The sequence below is a fragment of the Galeopterus variegatus genome, unplaced genomic scaffold (assembly GCF_000696425.1).
Source record: "Galeopterus variegatus unplaced genomic scaffold, G_variegatus-3.0.2 Scaffold3851, whole genome shotgun sequence".
In the NCBI taxonomy this organism is placed as follows: Eukaryota; Metazoa; Chordata; class Mammalia; order Dermoptera; family Cynocephalidae; genus Galeopterus; species Galeopterus variegatus.
The window spans coordinates 189,843-214,052 of record NW_007729962.1 but is presented as its reverse complement, the minus strand read 5'-3'; the positions used below and the strand labels follow the sequence as shown (position 1 = coordinate 214,052).

Below are 24,210 nucleotides of genomic sequence, written 5' to 3'. Positions count from 1 at the left end.
GAACACCAAACTGAAAGAGGTTTAATGTTCCCATGACAAATTGTCATAAGCAACTATTTATGGGGTAAGTACAGAAGCAAAGTAAAGAAATTATTTGACTGATTGAAGTTCCACAGTTGCCTATGTGTTCTATCCCATTGGAAAGTGCCTAATAAGTTTGTTGGCTACTTCTGATTGGGTGAGCTTAAGTTCTGCTTTTCACTGCTATAGGGATTTATAAGAAATAGCTCAAGTTTCACTTAAGTTTTTTTGCAAATCAAGCAAGGTTTAGGTCACTTATAAGGCCTACCTGGTTTTGTCTTCTCAGGAATACTTCAGGCTTGGTCTCCACTTTAATTTACTTTGACATCTATGGTAGGATTGAGAGAGAGATCAAGAGCTGGAGGGGGAATTTTGTGAGAAGGCTGGAAAGGAAATAGAAGAAAAAAAAAATACTAGGACACATTTATAAATAGAGGTTGGAGACTTGAGCATAATTTAGGTTTGTAATTTGTTTCCTTTTTCTTCATTTTCTCCCTTTCTGTTTCAGAATATCTTCCAAGTTTCAAATGATTCCTAAATCCCGCCTTTCAATTTATGATGTACCAATCAGGAGCTAACCCGGTGGTTGCTAAGAGACAGGAGGCAGAAGATTTAGAGGCTTTGTCCTGGCACCCACCTAGGAAAATTCCCGGAGCCTTTCTCACCCTCCTGCCTAAGATGTTCTAACTCATTGCTGCTCCTCTCCTGCACTCTCTTATTTTTCCCCAAGCCCAGATAGTCCAGCAGAAACATTTTAGGGAAGAAACCAGATACAGCACATCTTTGCAAAATGGAAAAGTCTAAGTGGAGTCAAACAGATGCAAGCTATCTGCTCAAGTTTCCCCAGACTTTAATTGAGTTGGAAGGAGGATCACAGTTTTTTGTGACCTCTTGGGAAGAGGTTGAGTTTGTTGGTGGTAAAAGTTGTACCCCTTAGGAAGAGAGGCTTACTCATTGTCCTTTCAATCATTACCTAAACTTGGCTGAGCAGAGGTTAAGTAAAAGCCACCAAGGTCATGATTAAGCAGCCAGAGTTTCAGGGGCATATTTGGGGAAGAAGTGCCCAGGATATTGGGATATAATGTGGAAGAGGAAGAAAAGAGTTAAGTGGGAAATAAAGGTTTATTTCAAAAGCTAGGGTTTGAAAGAAAAATTTAGGGAATTCTAAGCAGAAAATTAAATCAGATCAGGTCTTCCCCCTGTAAGTTCTCCAACCTTCACAACTTCTTGATCTTTTCTTCCCTCTACACATCCTACACAGAAAAGACTAGGCACGAAATCCAGGGTAAAGAAAACTCATTTGGGCAGGAAGTGAGTCATAAATTCTGATTCTATATCTTGAGAACAGGGATGGGCACAGAATTACGTGGGGGGAAATGCCTTGGGAGAGGTGAGTGCACACACACAGGTATGTGCAGTGCAGATGCTGACAGAGATGCAAGCATGTGGAACACACTCTTCTTGCATGCACGCATCTCACGTGGATGTAGGTTCCAGCATACCGAGAGACAGACAGACACACACACACACACACACACACTAATGGGAATAGAGTCATGCTAAGGAAACTGTGAGAGATGACTCCTAAAAGTAGTTTTTTAAGTTATCTTGGTATGTTTCCCATACTACATAACGTCCTCCAGGATGCTTCTCCCACTACACACACACACACACACACACACACAAATGGGAATAGAGTCATGCTAAGGAAACTGTGAGAGATGACTCCTAAAAGTAGTTTTTAAGTTATCTTGGTATGTTTCCCATACTACATAACGTCCTCCAGGATGCTTCTCCCACCTTCCCCACCACCACCCTGATCTATAAACAAAGCCGGAGAAGAGGTAAAAGGCAGACAGAGAGAGAGTCTGGACGGGTCAGATAGGAGGAGGTGATACATTTCCAGGCTTTGTTGTCACTCTTGTCTGTTTTTCTCTCTCTGGTTCCTTTTCCTATTCCATTTGCGCTCTGCAACAGCTTCTCTCCTTTGTTGACCTGCTAAGCCATCTCTTCTCATTCTTTAGGATTAGTTGCTGCTCTAACATTCTAGTTGCTCTTCCCTTCCCCCTTAAGATGGCAGTAACCCCACACCTCAAGAGAACATCTGTGTGCCCTGAGGATGTTTATTGCTCGTTCACTCTCTCCCCAGGCCAGCTAGAGAAACAGACCCTGGCAGGAAAGACTGGCACGAGATGTCTCTCTTTCTCCATTCTCTTTCCTCTCCTCTTTATCCCCAGACAAAATAAGAAACCATCTGCTTCATAAAAACAGTGTAGACTTTAATTCAGGTTGACAGGTGGGAAGAGAGCTAGGATTTGCCTCCAAGGGTGTCCAGATGAGAAGAACATCTTGCAGGGAGGGGTTCGGAGGGCAAGGAGGTACGGGTGGCCTTGTGGCAGAACAGGGCCAGGAGCAGGGGCGTAGCCACACAGTGCAATATTGCCAAGGCTTCTGCCAGGTTCAGCAGCAGGTCTAGAACCTTCTGGGCCAGACATGTTGGCAATACGAAGACCCTGGACCTCACTAGGAAGTCCAATCCCAGAAACACTGCATGTGGCCACCAGAACATGAACCAGACCCACAGGATATCAACCCCGGGGCCTGGCCCCCTGCCCAGTGCCTTCTTCAGTCCCATGGCTCCGAACAAACCCAGAGGCAACACAATGAAGATGGCAAAACAGGCTGCAATGTGTATAGACTGCCAAGTCCCCAGGCCTCTACTGGAGCAGAATCTGTGGGAAGTGTCACTAGGCAGGGTGATGGGCAGCACCAGTAGGGCAGCCACTAGCCAAAGTCCCACAGTGAGCCCTAGGGTAATGCCTGAGACCCGGTGTGCACCCAGTTTGGGGCCCAGGCAGGCCCGACATCCTATCAGCAGAGCCTGGGCAAAGGCCAAGCCATACCAGACCCCATAGCCCAGCTGGCACAGGGTGGTGCTGTGGGCACTATTTATCCCTGGTGCCAAGATGGGCACCACGATGCTGAAGAGGGCACTGCTCACAGCCAACTGTACCAGGAAAGGCCGGCCAGGGCACAACTGCCAGTGGAAGAGAGGTCTGAGAAGCGCAAAGAGGACAGCTCCATTTGCGAGGATGCCCAGGACACTGGCGACGATGAAGAAGGTGGTGGTGCTGTGGGCACTATTTATCCCTGGTGCCAAGATGGGCACCAAGATGCTGAAGAGGGCACTGCTCACAGCCAACTGTACCAGGAAAGGCCGGCCAGGGCACAACTGCCAGTGGAAGAGAGGTCTGATAAGCGCAAAGAGGACAGCTCCATTTGCGAGGATGCCCAGGACACTGGCGACGATGAAGAAGGGCAGTGAGGAGTCATCCAGCAGGTTACAGGAGTGGCAGGGGGCGGCTGCTTCCAGGTTGTCGTCATAGGAAAGGGACTCATTCTCATCATAGAATTCGCTCCAGTTGTATCCTTCAAAGACTATCTGACTTGTGTTCTCATCCATTAAGACGGAGGGATTCACCTAGAGGACATACCCAGAGCGGGCAATCAGGGCATCTAGTTACTCCACTGGACAGTCTCTTGGGATCTGGGGGGAGGGGAGGGTGGGGGAGGGCAGAGGGGGAGCATGGGCTGGGAGAACAATGGAGCTGTGCAAGCCAGATGCAGTGGAGTTGGTGGAAAAGGATAAAGGACAGATACTGAGGAACCTGTGCAAGAGTCAAGGAAAAGCCAGGAAGGGTAGTGGTAAGGACTGGAGGAGTGGGAGGAGGAGGTCAGAGGGGAGGTAATGAGCTGCCTGGATGGAACTGACTGAAAAGCAAATGAAAAGGAAAGTAATGGGAGCTAGGAGACTGGAGTAGGAAGGAGAGAAGGAAAAAAAGATTTTTAAAAGTGACAGAACAAGGAGGAAAGGTTTGAGATGAGGAGAAAAGGGAAGAGGTATAAAGAAGGATCTGAGGGGCAAACAGAATGGAGAATGGGAGACAAAGAGGTCAGAGGTTGTGGGGCTTGGCCTCACACTCACCGGGTACAGACAGTTCCCCATGGCACTGTTGAGCTCAGAGCAGGCAGAGAGAAAGTCTGGGGTGGCTCTGTCGGTGGCTGTGGTTCCAAGATAAGTGCCAAGGACTAATGAGGGCCATCAGGTTCTGGGCAGGGCCATGTGGTGGGGGGTGGGGGTATATTCAGGAAGCCTTTGTTCCACGCCCACTGCCTGCCAAGCCTCAGGCCTACATGGGGCACTAGCCTGTGGCTTCCTGTTTTGAAGATGGATTGGACTGATGGGGATTGCACTCTGGAAGGGAAGAAGGTGGGGACCAGGAGGTGGGCATTTTCCCGAAGGTGGAAAGGGAGGCTGGGAAACCAGGGGGCTTTCCAGCTACAAGAGCTTCTTCAAGCACAAGGAAGGAAGAGGGGCCGGGGTGACTTGTGAGGCAAAGATAAGAGAAGTGCTGGGAAGCTGGAATGAAAGGGCAGCGGGTGACTATCCGCTTGAACTTGATCCAAGGAAAGGCAGTTCAACAGCGATGTGTTTGTGGGAAGGGGTCTTCATGGTGCTGGTGGTTGATCCGTCTAACCTGAGGGGTATGATTGTGGGTGTGGGCTCTTTGTGTGTATCAGACTGGGTATGAGAATGTTCTTATTTATCTGTGCCTGAGTGTTGTGTGTCAGGGTGCACATATCTGTGTGTGAGGTGCTGGGTGGGAGTCTGGGTGTGTGTATTGCTATCTCTAGGTCTGGGTGTTTCAGTGTGAGAGGAGGGAGGGCTGGGGGTGGCTGTCAGGCTGCACAGCAAAGCTGCTTTAGGGAACAGTTGGGCATTTGCCTAGTCACCTATGGGTGCAGTGAATGCATCTTCCATACCAAGCAGAACACTCTGACAAGTTAAAGTCAGCTCTGGGGGACAATGGGATGGCATATTTTAAGATAGGACGGTTGCCCACGGGGTAATCTCTGTTCATATTTCTGTTGGGGGACATAATGGTTCTGGAACTGCTTCACTAGCCTGGTATCTTAGCAATATATAAAGTTTCTTATATAGGGGAAGAACTGCTATATCTCTCTGGCGGGCAGGAAGGGCATCTACCCTGCAGGTGGATTCTCCTAAGCCTCCTTTGCCTCTTCTCTTCTGTAGTCCCTTTCCCCAGTGGCTTTCCCAGTATCTCTGCTGTCTCATCATTTCTCTTTGCATTTTATTTCCTAGCTGGGGAGACGTAGCCTGGACTTTGGGAGGGGTGAGCCATGGAGTGTCCAAGTCAGAACAATGAGATAGAGAGGATTGGTTAGGGAACCCTGCTTCATTTGTCCAAGAATACACGGGATGTTTTAACCCCAATTCTGTCAAGGACCTTCTGCCCCATTCAAATAAGGGTACCTGGGGACAAAGCACCTCAGACCAAGGTGCAAAAGGACGGGTACCTTGTAGAGATTTCCCTCTTTTCTCACAGGGCACTATCTCAAGTTCCAGGTTCAGCGTGAGGGGGACTACAGAGTGAGTTTGGCGAAGGTTTGGTGAAGCTCTCCCGGATAGTGTTGATGTTGTCTCCACCTCCATCTCAGCATTTTCCAGCTGGGCAGGGCAGGACCGGGGGCTGGGGGAGCAGTCAGGAGCCCCACTGCAGACACTGTGGAATGCAAGGGCCCAGCAAAAGGGGGTGGACACACTTCTCTCCCTCAGCGTGATGTTGCTTCCACACATATATGCCCTTGGGAGAGTGGTATGGCATGGATAGGTCACCCTTGAGGTACCAGCACCAGGCGCAAGGGATACCCTTAACAGCCCTTAACAGACACACATGCCGGTAGTAGCAGAGCAGCAGAAAGGAGGCAGCCCAACGACACGGATAATCCAGATATATTGAGGGTGGCACCTCTGAGATTAGCACAGGAGAGTTAGAAAGATTATAAAGATACATGATCCAGATCCCCTCCCTGCACCCTCCCCCCAACTGACAGACACACACAGCACAAGGCCCCTCTCCCCCCGCCCCCCATACAAATATGGCTTCTGTGTAATATGGACAGAGTGGTTCAGCTCGAAGAGGAAACGTCATTTTCCCAAAAGCGGGTGCTGGGAAACAAGGAGCCTGGCAGGCCTGGGGCCCAGGCTCCCCTGCTGCTGTGAGAGGAGGGGCCTCTGCGGAGGTGAGGGGCTGCGCACGGTGCCCAGGGCCCTGCCCAGCGTCTGGCTGGAAGATTCAGAGGCATTACCTGAACTGAAGAGGGTAGGCGGAACTCTCGGATTGCAGCCTCCCGGGTTTTTTTTTTTTTTTTTTTTTTTTTTTTGCCTGTCCGTTGTCAAAGCAGGGAGGACATTCCAGAGGAGGGCGCGAGTGGTGCAGAGGGCACCCTGGGTCTGAGGCGGGGCGGGGAGGGGGGAGCAACCTCATCTCCATGGCAACCAGCTGGGAGGGGCATGAGAAGGAAGACAGAGAGCCAAAAGCGGGGGTGCGACCCAGCCCTCAACTCACTGGGTGCAGACTATGGAAAAAGAAGTGACAAGTGACGGAAGGTCATTGCAGGGTCAGCGCCAGGGAGCTGCCTGAGGGGTGCATAGCAAAGGCTGTGGCACTGACTCCACGGCTCGGAGGAGGGAAACCAAGAGGGCCTGAATACTCTGAGTTTCAGGGGGAGACGGAACGGACAGCTGGGCAAAAACACAGCCTGGGGCTCCTTTCTCCAAGACGGATGGGCACGGGGGGCGGCATGAGACACAGCAGGATGGAGCAACGTCCTGACGGACTGACCCTGGCTAGGCATCCTCCACTCCCAAAGCCCTCCTTCACGTGCCCACCTCGACCCTCTGTTCTCACGCACACACACACATACGCACGCGCACACGGTTCACATTATTCCCTTAGTCTGGGCAGGAAACAGCTCAGTGCAATGAAGCGCCTTTTAGTATTTTTGTTGTTAAGTTTGCCCGGCTGCTGAGGGCTGGCGTGGGAAGGAGAAGGGGACGCAGGGCGGCACAAGATGGGGAGGAGCAGTTGCTGAGCAACTCCGTGAGTGGCGTGGCTGGTTGCCATGCAACAGTCCCAGGTCTTGGGTAAGAGTGCGGGGCCCTCTCGGAGGAAGCAACCGCGTTTCGGGCCCCAGCGTAGCGGAGGGGCAGCTGCGCTCTGCCGTCCCCCAAGGGCGGCTCCTGTGCAGATGTGGCCGCCGCCACCTACGCCATGCTCCTGCAGGTCTGCCCTTCCTTTCAGGCACACGCGTCCTCCCCTTGTTGAAGACCTGGGTCTCTGCGTGGCTGCGTGCCTTCTGCTGCTCACACCCCCGCCGGGACTCCCCCGTCCACCTCTTTTCCATTGCGATGGAAGAGGGGTGTTAGGGTGGCGACGGCTTCCCCGCTGACAGAGGAAAAGCCACCGCCAGCCCCTGCTCCCAACCCTCCTGCTCCTGGAGAAGTCTGGGAAACTGCTCTATTGCGGAGGAAGGAGAGCTGGTGAGAGCCCCCAGCTCCAAGCCAGCCCCGCTCCCTTCCCTTCCCTTCCCCTCTACCTTCATTATCCTCCTAACACTCCAGTTTGCTTTTTGTTTTGCTTTTTTGTTTCTGTTTTTTCTTTTTCTTTTTCTTTTGTTTTTGTTTTTGTTTTTGTTTTTGCTTTCCTCACCCCTAAGCCCCCGCCTCTCCAGCCTGGACACAGATTTGATTTGGGATTGTTACAAAAATAATAATAACCCAAACGCAGAGAAGCCACGGAAAGGGCTGAGGGCAGCCCTCCCCTCCCCCCCGCCCCTTCCCTCCCATTCCAAACCGAGTACAAAACCGCACCCAAAGCAGACATTCTGTACAGGGGGGTGGGTGGGCAGGGGAGCAAGCGGGAGGGGCAGCCCTGGGGTCGCTCTGTACAAGTCCAGGTTGGTGACGGCCCCAGCAGTCCCCATGGGGCCTGTGGGATGAGCAGGAGGTGGGCGGGCGCCCCTAGATGAAATATTCCTTCTTGTCCTCCCCGCCTGACTGCCCGCCTTCTGCATTGATGATGGCCGTGTCGGCGTCTGGGGCGTCATCCGAGCCTTTAGCCTCGTGTGTCAGGTAGGTTCCTGTGGGGAGACAGAGGCTCCTCCTTTCAGGAGCAGCTCCCAAACCTCTGAAGTCCACCCTGCTCCCTTTCCTGCCCACCCACTCACACATTGCCCCTGTAAAGTTTCTCTTGAATAGAGTTTCAGCAGGGAACCCCACCTTATCTAATTTGCCTTTTGCTGCCAATGGCCCTCACCTGACACCCCTCCCAGTGGATAATAAATCCTGTCCTTAATTAGAATCTCATCTATGCTACAGGCCAAAACATAAAAATAAAAAGAGGTGTATGTGCGTGTGTGCGTGTGCAAGCTGGTGGGGGGGGGGTGCCGTGAACAGCTTCATGAGCAATGCAGTTGAGATCTGGCTTACATTTGATCAGCCCGTGGGGTCAGGCTACTGACTAGAAGTCATAACAGCAGAGGGTCTGAGAGGGAGGAATATTAGGTGAGGCTGGAGAGATGGCATGTGTGCAGGAGGGACGGTGGGAAAAAAGGGGGAAAAAAGAAAACAGATCACGTGGTGACAAGAAGAGAGGAGGTCACAGAAGGGATTGAAGCTAAGCAGATAGAAAGGAAGAAAGTACAGAAAGAAATGGGACGGAGGTGCAGTTTCGGGAGCTGTCTTACAGCAGAGACCCTAGAGGTAGAGTAGCTTGGGAGCAGCATCTGACTGAGTGGGAAGGTCTGAATGCACTTGGATGATTGCCAAGTCATCAGGCTTTACTGCAGGGCTGGTGGTGCTCGGTTATCACAGGGTTGGCACTGATGGGGTTGGCTGCACTTTTTCTTTCTCACACACTCCAAGGGGCTGACTGAGTCTCCAAAGGCCCATTCCTGCAGCTTCTCTTCCTGCTTGCCTCTGGTGAATCTCTGTTCCCACCTCCCAATTTCTCCTGGTGCTTCCCTCATGCCTCTGACCTTTGTGCCGGATCAAGTAGTGGCCAAGGAAGATGAGCAGGATGAGCAGCAGGAAGACGATGAAAGCCACGATCCCACCAATGATGGCGTGATAGGTGCTGGAGGATGAGGGCACTGGACTGGGGTCTGGAGGAACGGGGATGTACACAGTCAGATCCGGGGAGAACCCTTATCTTACAGCATTCTGACTTGGTCACCGGTGGTCTTACACAGCAGAGGACGGGACAAGGGAACAGCATCATTCAGCAAAGGGGATATGCCGGACTAGGGTCTGGAGGAACGGGGATGTACACAGTCAGATCCGGGGAGAACCCTTATCTTACAGCATTCTGACTTGGTCACGGGTGGTCTTACACAGCAGAGGACGGGACAAGGGAACAGCATCATTCAGCAAAGGGGATATGCCTTATTTTGTGCTCTAGTTTTTTGCACTGTTCCTGGAATATAGTAATTGTTTTAAAACATTGATGTATTCATGAATAAATAAATAAGTCTGCTCACACCCAACCATCCAAGTTGAGTTTTTGGCACAAAATCTTGACCTTGGTCAAAGACCATTGCTTTAATCCCAATAATCTTTCTTTCCTTTCTTTTCTTCCTGTCCTTTCTCCCCCCCTTCCCCCCATTTCTGGATTTTGAAAGTGTTCCTTCCCTATCTCTCATGTCCTCTTACCCTCCTATCTGCTTGATAATTCTGAGCTGGTTGCTCTAGGGGGCTTCTCAGATTATTCACCCACTGCCCTGAGATCAAATAGGGAAGGAGCAGTGAAAATCTGATGGAGCCAGGGACTAAGCACTTTGATGGTACCTTATGAAATATAATAGACTGTAACCTTGTATAAAGAACAGTGTTCCTTCTTGGCAGAGGAATTTAGCTCAATCCTCTAGCCTGTCCCAACAAGGAGGACTGGAACCCCACATTCACTTTGCCACCATCTAAAAGTTTGTGGGAAGAACAAGGACTGAATTGCTTTTCCCCATGATGGTGACATCTGTGCCATTGGACGGTTTTACAGAATCTGTCATCCACAGCACCATATGTATGCAAAAGATAAATTCCCACAGCACAGACTGGGCCAGGTGTGGCAAGGACAGCACTAGCCACAGTCAGCGTCCCAAATATCTGAGGACAAGTGCACAGGCCCAGGACGCAGTTCTGGTGTATCAAAATTACATTAGCCATAGATATGGCTCTCCCACCCATGGGAGAGCTGCTGCTTTCCACAGACTCAGCTTGAGTCCTGACGCCTCATTGATTCCTTATATAGTTTGTCTTTCCTACCTTATGTCCTCTCAGGCTTGGCTGGGCCAGCTTTTTTGTTCCTTGCCTGTCTGTGCCTTATTTGAAAATAAAACATTTGTACTGTGGTTTTTTATGCTCTGCTTGGGAGGGAGGGAGAGGACGGACCTTGGGACTCTGTGGTATGATGGGGTGGATGTGATAGTATAACTTGCAGGAAGCCGAGCGAGTTTACACAATGTCTTTCTCCCCGGAAGTACGGGAGAGACAATTCACATTGAAAAACAATCCTGGATAATTATTCCAGAGGCTATGGAAATGGAAGAAAAGTACAGGTTTCCTTGGCCAAAACGACCTCTGGTGTCCTCAATTACAGGTCCCTGTCTCTAGGTAGAGCTACATTTAATATCATTTCAGGCCCACTGAGGATGTTGCCGGAGGAGGATGCAGTAACTCCTGCCACCACCAGGCGTCAGCACTGGAAGCAGAAGCAGTCAAACTACTCGCTGTGCTGGGCTTTTGAGCACGGAGTGGAGGGAGATTAGCAAGATATATGGACCGCTGGGGCACAGAACTTTCAGTGCCAATCATAGTTACAGTTAGTCTGGAGAAATCTGGGGGCAGAAAATGAACCTCAGTGCATTGTCCTTCCTCCTGGCATCTTACAATAGCCTTGTCTGTTGTGCTGAAGTGGCTCCCACATGCTGAGGTCTGCCCTTGTAGTTGGAATCACCCATCCAGACATCCTGGTCCCAGGAACTTGGACCTCTTATCCCTGGGAGGACTGGTTGTTACCCCTTTGCTGCTTTAATGAGTATTTTAAGTAAGGGACCTCTGAAGATCCCCCAACAATGCATTTCCACTATTCTGAGGAAAGGCTTATAAGACTTTTTGGCAGGACTTCACTGCCATTGTAATCTTCAAAAAATCTCCTGCCAACTCTCTATAAAGGGGCCTCTGTGCTAGCCTGTCACTTCTCCAGAGGCTTGGTTTTGTGGTCACAGCTTTGAGAAGAACTTCAGAGAAGAAGCATCACCTGGTCCCTCCAGAAGACTTGGCACCTGAGCAAAGATTCTGACTATCTCTCAGCATAGTACAAGCTTATCTCTCTTTTCTGCCCAGGTCCATATTAATGTGCCCGAGGTCTACAGAAAAGGAAATGTTAGAGTATCATGCACCCTATATTCAGTCATAGGAGAAGCCACTCTGAGAATAGCCCCTTGGAGAGGGACATGCATCCACATCTGCAGCTGAAAGGCTCTATGGCCTCTAAATGCAGAATTATTCTTGTTATTAAGTGAGTGCAGGGGTTGGAGGATGTCATCAATCAGGCCACCATTGCTAAACAAAGACAGATGAGAGCCCCCCTTCTATTGACTTTTTGTTATGACACATTCTAGAGTGGATCTAGAGCCTAAGTCCTCAGGCCCTCCAATGGTAGGCTGTTTTCCTTTTGCTCCCACACAGTCATGCTATCAGTAGTTGCTCTCAAGTAAGATGGACAGAGAAAGGAAATGCTGGCAGGGGAGATCTGAGAAGGGCTCACCGTTAACATTGAGAGTGTAGTAGGCCTTTTGGCTGCCCATGTTGCTGGTGGCTGTGCAGCCGTAGGTGCCACTGTCACTCTTGTTGAGGAAGGGGAAGATCAAGGCGCTCTCCTGGGTCATCTTCAGGGGTGGCACACTGCCCTCCTTCTCCCATAGGTACTGCTGGGGGCTGTTGAGGCAGACAAATCAAAAGTGTTCACAAGAGCGTAGGCCACGGAGCCAAAGGGAGAAAAAATATCTGGGAGCAGAGGAATTAAGAACTGTTCGATGAGTGACAGTAAGTTATAGGGGCCAGAAACACCAACCTACTCAGAGGCAGGGGCAGGTGGCCTCTTGGAGTTCATTCTGGGGATGATGGGGATTTCTTAATTTATATCTTACTATAATTTGGCTCCTTATGGGAACCTCAGGGATTAAGCTAGGGAGCAGCCCCTCCCCACTTCTGCTGCTTTGCAGAAGAAACAATCAGGACAGATCTGCAGGACAGAGTTGGGGAAACAGGGGGCTCAGTTCGGACAGTACAGAGGAGATGGGAAGGAGATGCTAAGTGAAGCTAACAGTCTGAGAGGTGGAGATATATTAGAGGCCAGGAAATGGATCTTCTTACACTGGATTGCCATGGCCCTCACAGTGTAGCAACAGCTTCTGGCCCTCTCGGGGATGTGGAGGGTCTGGCCTAATCATCACGGTTGGTGTGTCTGCGGAGAAGGAAATGGTGTCAACGCAAAACTCCCCACACCACTTAGGAGCTCCCTTTATTCTTGAAATCACCCAGCTACAAACTACGGCTTCTACCCCTAAGTGTCCTAGGAGCCCAAGAGACTGTCAACAAAGACTTTCCTCCCCTTACCTCTTGTGAGCAAAGACCACTATTGCTATCAAAAGTGTGGGGGGATTTGTTATATTGTAACTCCATAGTGATATGATTCCAGGGGGGGTCTGTCTGGGTGGGGCCCTAAGGAATATCTTAACAGAGAGGTGAGAAAGGCTAAAAGTGGTTCATCTGTGTCTAGCAAACTGCCTAGCACATAGTGGGACCTAATACATATTTTTGACAGACTAAATAAACCTGAACTTGCCACTTACTGAGCTCACAACCTTCAGTTCTCTGTGCCCAGCAAGGGAGTTTAGAACTGGAAGCAACACTTGAACACAAAACATCATTTTGAATGGTCAGTCCAAACATGAAGAGAAAGCTTGGAAACGGCAAGAGATGGGGGTCAGATTTTGGCTGCAAAAAGGCACTGACACAATATAGATGGGCTCTGCAAAGGAATAATGGCATATGTCATCAACGCCAAAGGGCTGCTTAAGAGGCTAGCTCCAGATGGTCGCTTAGAACAATACAACCAGATGCTGGTTGGGAACAACAGATAAAGAGGCTGAGCTTCCCCTAAGGATAGAGCCAACCTGAACAACCAGTTAATGAACGTGTTTCAGTCAAATCAAACAGGACAAAGAATCAAGCCAGGTGAGGCAATGGGTTTTCCAAGACCCACAGCCATAGAGACCTCAAGCACAGGGCCTGGAGTATGGTATTTGTTGACTAACTGCTGATCACAATTGGACTAAAAGGGCCCCTGGAGAGTAACTGCCAGAGGGTCTGGCATTTAAGAGATGACTCTTTGGGGATCAGACAGGAAAGGGCCTTCCTTAGCCCTGGCCATGGACCAGGGCTAGGGGGGGAAGAGCCCAAGACCAGAACTAATCATTAGAGAAACACCTTACAGCAATATAGACCTTTGAAGTTTACAAACCTCTTTCATACACATTGTTGTTTCATTTATCCTCACAATAACTCAGCGAAGTAAGTAGGAGCCATAAAGAGATTCAATGTTTTGGTCAACATAATACTGCTAGGAAGTAACGATGTGGTGGCTGGAATCCCCAGCTTGTCTGTCTGCAGATCGATTGAGCATCTACCAAATGGACAGGTGGTGACACCCACTCCTACCTCAGGTTAAAGTTTGAGTGATGGGCCCAGTAACTGATTAAATAACATTAAAGTCAGGAAAAGTAATCGGACTTGGGTCTCCCATAAGAAGGAGATTAAGGGCTTTAGTAATTTTTTAAAACTGTCCAACTTTTAGATAATTTAGGATAATAAATGTACTATTTTATGAGGATCTTCTGTCTTCACACTTTAGTATTTCTTTTTTTCTTGGTTCCTCCTCCCAGAAAAGTTCTTTTTGAAAATTTCCTAATTTCCTCAGATGAGAAATTTCCAGATTTCCAAACTTCTCAGAAGTGTCCTGTCTATAGTACAGACAGATTCTATGGAGGGGATGACAGTCTTTGGAAAGGTTAGGAGTAGTGAAAGTGACAGTGGCCATTTCAGGTTGGAATCCCAAGAAAAAATCGCGGAGCTGGGGCAAATAGGGAGTGCTCACTAGGGAAAAGATCTGGGACTAATGATGCCAGAGAGACTGTGTTCCTACCATCCATATTTTCCTAAAATAATAGAATGTTAGACTGAGAAGTCTTGGTGATCCCCATGTTCATCATTTAGCAAATAAAGAATCAAACTCAGTGTGGTAAAGGAATTTTCTTAACATCTCTCAGCTAGCATTTTCCTAAAATAATAGAATGTTAGACTGAGAAGTCTCGGTGATCCCCATGTTCATCGTTTAGCAAATAAAGAATCAAACTCAGTGTGGTAAAGGAATTTTCTTAACATCTCTCAGCTAGTAAGTGCAGACTAGGAACCACATCCTGGAACTCCTGATTTGCTACAGTTACCACTACAGTGTACAATCTAGTGGCACTACACCAGCCTAGCCCAGGGATTGTTAAACTTACCCCCTGGGCCAAATCCTGTCAGCTGTGTGCTTTTGTAGATAAAGTTTTATTGGAACATAGCTCAGCTAATTTGTTTACATATTGTCTGTGACTGCTTTCCTGCAGCAACAGCAGAGTTAAATGGGTGAGGCAGAGACCATACGGCTCTCAAAGCCTAAAATATTTACTATTGGGCTCTTTACTGTAAGAGTTTTCCAACCCTTGGCCTAGTCCCACCACCTCCTGTCTCAGCTGTTACCTATTTTCTTATGTGCACACATTTTTTCATGTACAGTCATCTGCACTCTCCTTTCCCCATGCCCCATCTCATACCTGGTCCTTCTTCACCCCCAAGCCCATGACATACATAAAACTTCAATGCGTTGAGAGGTGGATCTGTCAGCTCCCTTTAGAGATTCATGGTTCACAGAGCACACGATGTTTGCTCCATCATCCTCCCGGGTGACCTGGAATGTCACTGAGCTGCTCACAGTGAAGGTTTTACCATTGGGATCTTCCTGTATTCGGGTAGGTTCCCCTAGAGTGCAGAAACAGACACAAACACACACACACAGAGTGAGTCCTCACATACAGATATCGTGTGGGCCCCACTGCAGACATACAGATGGTGAGTCTCAAGTAAGACAAACTTAGAAAGTTGTGAAATGGATATGTACACACAGGGAGAATGTGGGCCCGACACACATCCACACACACAAGTGTACACAAAATATCTGTCAATCGCCCATTCTCTTTCTTTATCATGCCTTAAGTGCACACACATAGACAAGTCCTTCCCTTCTCTCTTTCTCTGCACACTCTCCTTCCCAGTACGACCTCCTCCTGTAACCCTGAGGCAGCGGGTACTCACCATGGAGTTCTTGCCCCAATCTCTTTCTTTATCATGCCTTAAGTGCACACACATAGACAAGTCCTTCCCTTCTCTCTTTCTCTGCACACTCCCCTTCCCAGTACGACCTCCTCCTGTAACCCTGAGGCAGCGGGTACTCACCATGGAGTTCTTGGTCACCCTTCCTCCAGGTGAGCTGGGCTGCAGGCTTGCTCCCAGAAGACTGACAGTTTAGGGTTGTTGTCTCCTTTTCCCGTAATGACGATTTGTAACCAGTGATTATGGGCTTCTGTGGGATTCCTGCCATGAATAGGGGATGGCCAGAATGGGAAGGAGAGGCACCATTAAGTCATAGTTCAGCTCTCCCTGTAGAGGTGGCCTCTTTGGGGGTCAGGATACCTGCTTCTAGTTTGGTTTATGATAGATAGAAAACTAGAGAAATCATCTTTCTCTTTGATCTCCTCCCTGAGGACAAGAAGGGAAGACCTGGGAGAGGAGATATGGTAGTGGGGAGATATACCATACCTGAGATGTGATATGTGACTCGACACCTCATAACACAATGAGGCAGCAATAGAAATAGTGTGAGACTCAGGGATGCAAAGAAGGAAATTGAATTACAGGATAAAGTTGAGAACATGTAAGTAACTGTAGTACTTGTCTTGGAAATTATAACTATACGTTGCATGCACATCTCATGTTTCCCACACACAATCCTGAGAGACAGGTAGACTGAACATGATCATCCCTCTATTACAAGTTAGGAAATTCAGGTTCAAAGAAAGTAAGAGGTTTGTCCCAGATCAAATAGTAAGTAGAGCAGAAAGGATTCGAACCTAGTTCTTTGCATTTTATCTCACTGCAAGGGAAACACAGGCTGAACTTTTCCAAAATGCTTGGAGACTTGCCTGGTTCCAGACTGCTTCAGGGGCCCACCTAGGGAGGTTTGTTTGCAAGAAAGCAAGCTGTGGAGACACTGGGGTTTGGGAGCCTCACCGAGCACAGTGACGAGGGACTTGGCGGTTCTCACAGGCATGGTGAAGATGGAGCAGGTGTACTCGCCCTCGTCTGCCAGGGCCACGTTGCTGATGCTGATGCTGAGCTCATGGGGAGTCGAGCTAACCAGCTGAATCCGATTATCTCGAAGGGCTGGGGAAATTGGGAGAATTGGAAGCCAGGTTTCTTGGCACCTTTTATGTTTATCTATCAATCCCAGGCCAGCTCCTTTAGGGAAAGGGTCTAGTATGGTGGAGCAGTGTGGGGAAAAACCTGCTCCTGACTTTGAGCGGTCTTATGGTCATCCAGCCACTTTTCTGGGCCACTGGGCATAGTAGTCTAAGAGATACTCAGAAAAGTAGGTTGGGTCTTGTGTGCTTCCTTGTGAGATACCTTGGGCGACACTGACATCAGCAGCCTGTTAGGGCACCTTTGGGGTGAAGTCACTCCACGACCCTATAAGACTATGCATGGTCTAGCTCAGAGCTGTAATACTGAAGCTTCTTTGGTACCAGTTGAGAAGCCCATGGCTTGTCGCTTCCTCAAATAGCATACCTCCATGTTTCTCACCCTCTGGACTATAGGAACAGTTCTCCTCACGTTCTGCATTCCCCTTTCCCGGGCCATGGTTCCCAAGGAGACAGATAACTCAAGGGATACTACCTCTCTTCTCCCCAAAGTAGAGAGTCTGCTGGGCAGGGTTAGACCACTGTAGGGATGAGTCCTCATGATCTTTCACTTGGCACTTGAGCACCACGGTGCCACCAGCCACCACTGTTTCGTCAGATGTCCAGGGCTGACTGTCTGCAGGAGTAGAGTAGGGTTAGTTTACTGAGGAACCCCTAGCCCCTCCACCTGTTTCTGGGCCAAAGTCCACTTCATCTAATTCAGACCATGAAAAGCTTTGGTGTACACAAGTTCTCTGAGTACTCTTAAAGCTTCACAGGGGAAGGAATAGAGGTGGTGGTGGTGTTGGAGGGGAAACAGACCTTATTTCTTCTTGCTTTGAATACACACACAAAAAAACCAGAGTCACCTGTTGAATATTTTCTGAATGAACTGACAGAGCCACAAACATTTAGATGAATAAAAGCACCCCAAATCTGTACATACCACTCCACGTGTATCTTTTCTGATATGGTTCTACCATTCACCTTTGAAAACACACATACATATCTGTCATTCTGTGTTCTGCCTTCCTGCCACCACCTACATATGAGAGTAAGAACAGGATAAGCAGTTGTGAGAAATAATCCCAAAACTAGAATGGGGAAAAGGCCACACCAGCCCTTGGGTTGTACATTCATTTCCACAAGAGGTAGCTGATAAAACTGCAAAACAAACAAACAAACAAAATATAAAAAATAAAAACAGAAACATTTTGACATACTTTTCTAGTCTTCTAATGATAACTTCCCTTCAATCAAATCCCTTCACACACTCCCTTCAGAGTTAGCACTACCCACCTCCCAACCCAAATCACCATCTTGCTACCATTTTAAAGAGTGGAGAACTAAAGTTTTATCTTCAATGGGATGAAAATACGCTTTCTATTCCCCCTCTCCTTAGTCGAGTTAAACAAAACAAAACAAACAAGGACAATAGGCATCTTATGGATAAACCATTTGCATCCCAAATGTGCCTTCCAGTCAGGCCTAGCTGTGAGCCTCTCAGACTCATTGATGCTTGCTTCCTCCACCCAGTACTGTTCCATATTCCCCACAACATGGGTCTGATTCCCAGTATTGACCCACTCATCTTCAGAACTGACTTTCTATGACCCAATAGCACCGATCTCCAGAAAACTAATCTAAAATAAATAACTCCTTCCAGTTCTGATTCTGAAACATCCATAAAATCTGTTCTGTGGCCTGAAATTACTTAACCAGCACTGCTCCCCTCTGAATAGGAAACCAAGAAACTAAACTTCCTACATTCCTCTACTGAGCATTTTAAAAACTATCCCAGGCTTCCTTTGGCACTTTCTTTCTTGTTCACTGGAACTCCATTTCCAAGAAATGTACAACAAGCGCTCCTAGCAGAGAAGAGCCGATGTGGGGCGAAGGGGCACGTGCCGACACGATACCAAACATCAACCATTCGGGGAGGTTGTTACCAAACTAGAGCACAAAGCCTGGTGGTTAATTTTAGTGTTTACAATTGAAAAAATGAGCACTGAGGGAGATCTTAGGGATATGGAATCCAATTCCCTCATTTTACAGATGTGGGCAATGAAACAGTGGAGGTGAAATGATTGAGCAGATCAGTCTACTAATCCTAGTCAGGACTAGAACTCTGTTCTGCCTCCCAATGTAGAGCTCTTTCCATGGGAATGCTTCTCAAGTAATCATCTACCTTGAGAATTAAAACTATGATTTCGAGATTAGTGTGCCAATGACTGAGCTGGCTTAGTAAATTTAGAAGTGATATATTCCTAAAATCTCTCAACGAAAGGTTTGGGGAACCTTTTATTTACCATAGCTCTATGCCAATTTTTAACCACAGTAATACCATAGTAATCCATTTGTCACTGGTTCTGTTTGAAGAATTTTACCTTGATTGTGTCTTTCCAGAACCTCTTTATTCTGAGTAATATATTCCCCTGAAATCATTTTATTTTTGGAAAGAAGTGTAGGGTGTACAGAGGTTTTTTTACTGGAGTAAGGGAAGAAGGAATAGTTGCAAGAGAAGTTGGTGGTTGCAGCACTGAGAACTATAATGTCAAAAGGACAGGAGAAAGATTTGTGTGGTAATGAGGGAGTGAGAACACGGGGTGATGGCACCATGAGTGGGAGGTGACATGAAGATGAGTGAGGGGGCTGAGGGACATTGAGATGAGGGGACCTGGATTCTCACCTTGACTGGCCAGCATTTCAGGGCTACTCCAGACTGTGGAGCTGATGGCCTCGTCGAGTGGAGCCAGAGTTCCCAGCTCCAAGTCCTGCTCCTGCCAGTAGCCTGGGGAGAGAATCTCCATCAAGGATGAGCCCTGCATATTTACTGCTACAGTTTGGGTCTGTCCCGTCATTGTTGGGGAGGTGGGAGAGGCTAGGCCCCCATAAAAGTAGGTTCATGAGGATACATAAGAGAAGGTTGGTTTCTCACAAAGGGAAGCAATTAACTAGACTCCTGGAAAAGGAAGTGACTTCTCTTCTAAGGGGTGAATTAAAGGAGGATATTAAGTTTTATCAGTCAATCATATAATGTGAGAGCCAAAGAGATCATCCAGCCCCATTATCCCACTTCACAGATGAGGACAACAAAGCTCAGAAAGGTTAAAAGTAACTTGGTGAAGGTCACTAAAGAAAATTGAAAGATAACTGAAGATTTTTCATTCCTTAGCCAGGATTCTTTCTGCTATGTCGTATTATCCACTAAAATAACTACAGGCTTAATAAATAACATACTTTCACATTTAATCCTTTTAATAAACCTGTAAAATAAGTACCCTGGCAGTATGCCAAATGCAAGCAGAATGAAATGACCTGCCCAAGGTCATACAAATAGAACAAAGACTGGAAATTAAATGCCTGATTCCAAATCCAAAGCTCTGTTTGTTTCAAAGTGAGACCCCACCACTGAAGAAAGAGATCATGATTAGGGCTGAAAGTTGCACCAGGCCTTCCCAGACTGTTGCCTTCTGTGGGGTGCTCAAGTTCTCTGTTAAATCTTCCTACTCCACTCTCAGCCCCTCTACATCACAGACTCTGCTCCTTCCTCTGGCAGGACCAAACCCCTTTCCACCCCACCACTGAAGAAAGAGATCATGATTAGGGCTGAAAGTTGCACCAGGCCTTCCCAGACTGTTGCCTTCTGTGGGGTGCTCAAGTTCTCTGTTAAATCTTCCTACTCCACTCTCAGCCCCTCTACATCACAGACTCTGCTCCTTCCTCTGGCAGGACCAAACCCCTTTCCTCTTCACCTCCCTTCTGTGGGGTGCTCAAGTTCTCTGTTAAATCTTCCTACTCCACTCTCAGCCCTCTACATCACAGACTCTGCTCCTTCCTCTGGCAGGACCAAACCCCTTTCCTCTTCACCTCCAGGGCCTGAGTCACCTCCTCTCTTACTATAGGTATCTTTTAGACTCTTCTGTGAAGTACTGTAGTGTCACACGGGCCTATTTCCCCAACCCCACCTGGAGAGGCAGAGAGACAAAGAAACTGGCCATGCGAATCTTTTCAGGGTCTCCCGCCAGAGAGCCCTGAAGCAGCCAATCAGGAGCGCGAAATTCAGTGAGGTCACTGGCTGCGGAGCAGAGTCTGGAGCTGCTACGTGCCCTGGGCCCGGAGTCTCCGGAAAACTTCGCCAGTTCTCCCAGCAAGCTCCAGAGCCGGCGGGGGACAGGCGCGTGGGAGAGGTAAGGACTAGAAGGGGGCGCTGGGACCAAGAGAGGGCAAAGGGGGTGTCGAGACTAAAAAGGGAAGTGGGACAAGGGCTTAGGTTCCCTGAAGAAGAGAGGGGTCAGGACTAGGGAGAGGATCGCCAAATATGAAGAAAAGGGAAAGAGGGGAGAGAAAGGCGAAAGGGGGGGGAATCATCTACCTTGAGAATTAAAACTATGATTTCGAGATTAGTGTGCCAATGACTGAGCTGGCTTAGTAAATTTAGAAGTGATATATTCCTAAAATCTCTCAACGAAAGGTTTGGGGAACCTTTTATTTACCATAGCTCTATGCCAATTTTTAACCACAGTAATACCATAGTAATCCATTTGTCACTGGTTCTGTTTGAAGAATTTTACCTTGATTGTGTCTTTCCAGAACCTCTTTATTCTGAGTAATATATTCCCCTGAAATCATTTTATTTTTGGAAAGAAGTGTAGGGTGTACAGAGGTTTTTTTACTGGAGTAAGGGAAGAAGGAATAGTTGCGAATGAATGAGAGAGAGAATGAATGAGAGAATCCTAGCGTGTGGATAGGGCTCTCAGATACTGCTTCGGAGGTTCACTGATCTCCCTTCTCCACTGCTCCTCACAGACATCTTCCAGGAGATTTGAGAAATTACTGTTTTCAAACAGGAGAAGCACTAATGTCCAAATGGGTAGACTGAGTAAAGCAGAGAAAGCAGAAACACTGTAACAGGGAGAGAGAAGTAGTCAGGGTAGAGGGACAAGGGAAGTGTTGAAGAGAGTCAAGAAAGAAGGGGATGAGACAAGGAAAAAGGGCCAGGGAGAGGACCAGGGCTGTTAAATGCAGCAGAAAGGCTCTCCCAGGGTGCCAGCCCCTCACCCTGCTGCCTTCTGTGGGCATCAAGGATGGAAGCAACCTGAAGCTGGTGAGTGTTTCATATCATTTTCTAGGTTGTGTGTTTGTGGGTGTGCTACCTCAACACATGGTAGGAGACCAAATTGGTTGTGCTAAGGCCTGGGATGGTGGAAGAACAGGGAGAAGCCAGAGAGGGGTCAGTGCTCAAACCCACAGTAGTGGTACCCAGTGCACAAAGTAAGCTTGAAATAGGTCTTTGCTGAAATGAGTAAATAGCCATCTTGTAACTTGGTATAGGACATTCAGTTTGCAGAGTGGATTTTCAACCATGAGTTCATTTAATCTCAAAACCTCTAGAGATAGGCAGCCAGATATATCACTTTTTGAGATGAGGTTCAGAGAGGTTCAATGACTTACTTACCTAAAGGCACACAAGTAGCACACCTCTCAAGAATCCTCTCTCTCTCTCTGGCAGTTTTCTTAAAGCTTTTTCAACAGCTCCTGTTTCTCTTAGCATTTCAGTACATTATATTGTGATTTAATTTTAGTTATCAGTCTCCTCATCTAAACTTTCAGCTGGTTAAGAGCAGGAGCTTTACGGTATTCATCTCTGTATCTTTAGCGCTTAGCCCACAGTGGGCTCTCAGTACATTTAATTGGCTCTGGTAATTGATTCAGCCACACTTGGCACTCTGCTACATGTATTGTTAATCAGGCAGTGCATGTGTTCTGTCTAACAGCATGGGCCCAGTCTTCACTCTTCTGCTTTTTCTTTCATCTCTCTTTTTCTCTGCATCCTCCTCGGTTGCTTTTCTCCTTGCTCCTTGCTCATATTTCTTTCATCCCTCACCTCCTCCTGCATTTTGCTGGCATTTTTTTTTTCCTGCATAGAAGGAATAAGTGAAATGAAGATGCAGTCCATTCAAACCAAATTGAATTGTTCAGATGAGGGTACTGATAACTAAACAAATAATCTCCAATAAATGGCATATTTGAGATATGCATGATATACTCTTATTACCTCTGTAGGTTTACAGAGAACTCACTGTGGTTTGTAGTGTTTTAAGAAACTGTTTAAGAGGTGGCTTTTTTGTTTCTCCCCCCTGGTGATGACATTTCTCCCTCTAATTCTGAAATGTACTTGTGATCTCGTGTATCTTCTTGAGAACTGTCTGTTAATATGCCTGAAAGTCTCTTGCTGTTTTTATAAAATTGTAAACCTGTAATGATAAATTCTGAATGGCCACTCCCCTGGGAGTGGATGAGTGATTATAATGCTATCATCAGAAAAATGAATAAGTAGCAGAAATTATAAACTGGGTTTGTGAAAGGCTTGCACCTTCTTTGAATTCAGATTGTACCAATCATTTATGATATCAGCTTGAATTTCCTTGACAAATTCAGACTGAAAAGGAAAACTTAGGAGTGCTCTGAAAGGGTGATATGGACTTTGAAGTAGAAATAGTATAAATTTTGCTCAGGGATGTTGGAAGGAGCTGCTGTCATGTAGAACAGACAATGAGACCACATAACCATTCATGAGGTAAGGCTGCTCAAGTAGAACAACAGAGAAAGAGAGATTTGGTCTCACCGATCATATTGTTTCTCTCCTTAGAAACCTTCACTCTCTGCAGATAATACCCATATTTGTTAGCCTGGCCTTGAAGGTCCTGTACAGTTTGAGGCCAACCTGCCTTTATACTTTGTCTTCTCTACTTCATTCACTCCATATTCCAGACATATGAAGCAATTTGGAATTCTCTCTATAAACCATTTGCTATCCCGTATCCATTCCCTTTCCTACAATAACTTTGTTGACAATGCCCTTTTCCCATGTTTACAAGTAACATTATCCATCCTTAAAGCCTATTTTTTGTGGCACCTCCTTCGAGAGGTCTTCCCTGATTGTCCCAAATGGGAATAGTTTCCCATTTCTCTGATTTACAACACCGTATCTGCTTTTCTTAAATTATGTATCACTTTCCACTTTGTACTGCAAGTTTGGCTTCCCTCCTAAATTATAAAGACTCTACAGGTAGGGTTGATATCTGATTCATCTTTGTATCCAACAGTGGCACTAATACAGCATATTCTACATAGAAGGTGCTTAATAAATATATATTTATTAAATGAATCAGACACTGAGCATCTTATGTTATGAAAATGAGACTCAAAATCTGCCAGTGCAGAGGAAATAGCAAACCAATCAGGATGGGAGTAAATAGGCTAAGGAAGAAGGTGGGCCATCCAGAGGCTGAAGCTCTAGAAATCTACAAGACAGAGGGAATTGATATTTATCAACATTTTATGTCAAGATCCAAGTCAGGTGTTGTATATTCATTATTCCAGAACAGCCTTTCAATAGGTATTATTATGCATATGTTAAAGCTGAGTTAAGGAACTTTCCCATATGATGTACCTAATAAGTGTTGGGATTGGACAGACTTTAAATTTAGATCTCTCTGACCATGAAGCCCCAGATTTTTGCACATCTTCACTACACTGCCTCCCTCTGCAGAAGCATGTATTTTGTGTGTGCAGTGGTAGGGTAGGGAGTAATGAGGGATTCTTTCCTGCATTGCTGGCCAGGGGTGGCTCAACTGAACAATATTCTCAACACTCACCTGTGGTATAACAAAAATAGCAGTGTAGCCAGTTGGAAATCGGTGCTCC

At 47.3% G+C, this 24,210-nt stretch overlaps 2 protein-coding genes across 3 annotated transcripts in view; both read right to left on the bottom strand.

Moving 5' to 3' along the window:
• Positions 1–2,279: 2,279 nt before the first annotated feature.
• On the bottom strand, positions 2,280–4,068 carry LOC103601721 (atypical chemokine receptor 1-like). The gene is made up of 3 exons (XM_008586145.1): positions 4,007–4,068; positions 3,218–3,502; positions 2,280–3,028 (listed from the first exon to the last, which is right to left on the bottom strand). The coding sequence occupies exons 1-3, from the start codon at positions 4,025–4,027 to the stop codon at positions 2,330–2,332; spliced, it is 1,005 nt and encodes a 334-aa protein (XP_008584367.1). The 5' UTR covers positions 4,028–4,068; the 3' UTR covers positions 2,280–2,329.
• A 3,501-nt stretch (positions 4,069–7,569) lies between these two features.
• The window catches only part of CADM3 (cell adhesion molecule 3), a 30,583-nt gene continuing 13,942 nt past the window's right edge, over positions 7,570–24,210 (bottom strand). The window contains exons 2-10 of one of the 2 annotated variants that reach the window (XM_008586143.1): positions 19,190–19,291; positions 16,997–17,137; positions 16,334–16,486; positions 15,500–15,637; positions 14,855–15,025; positions 12,317–12,407; positions 11,709–11,878; positions 8,923–9,048; positions 7,630–8,025 (exon numbers count right to left, since the gene is read on the bottom strand). In XM_008586143.1, coding sequence (XP_008584365.1) covers positions 7,907–8,025; positions 8,923–9,048; positions 11,709–11,878; positions 12,317–12,407; positions 14,855–15,025; positions 15,500–15,637; positions 16,334–16,486; positions 16,997–17,137; positions 19,190–19,291 — 1,211 coding nt within the window. In that variant the 3' untranslated portion in view covers positions 7,630–7,906. Of the gene's footprint in view, positions 8,026–8,922; positions 9,049–11,708; positions 11,879–12,316; positions 12,408–14,854; positions 15,026–15,499; positions 15,638–16,333; positions 16,487–16,996; positions 17,138–19,189; positions 19,292–24,210 lie in introns of both variants that reach the window. The other variant, XM_008586144.1, reaches the window with a different exon arrangement.

What these genes read in the sequence shown, in the direction of transcription:
- LOC103601721 (XM_008586145.1), bottom strand. Translation starts at nt 4,027, where the DNA reads ATGGGGAACTGTCTGTACCCG. An exon ending in TGGGGAACTGTCTGTACCCG is followed by an intron (nt 3,503 to 4,006) that starts GTGAGTGTGAGG and finishes TATGTCCTCTAG; the next exon opens with GTGAATCCCTCCGTCTTAAT. An exon ending in CTTTCCTGGTACAGTTGGCT is followed by an intron (nt 3,029 to 3,217) that starts GTGAGCAGTGCC and finishes TTCCTGGTACAG; the next exon opens with TTGGCTGTGAGCAGTGCCCT.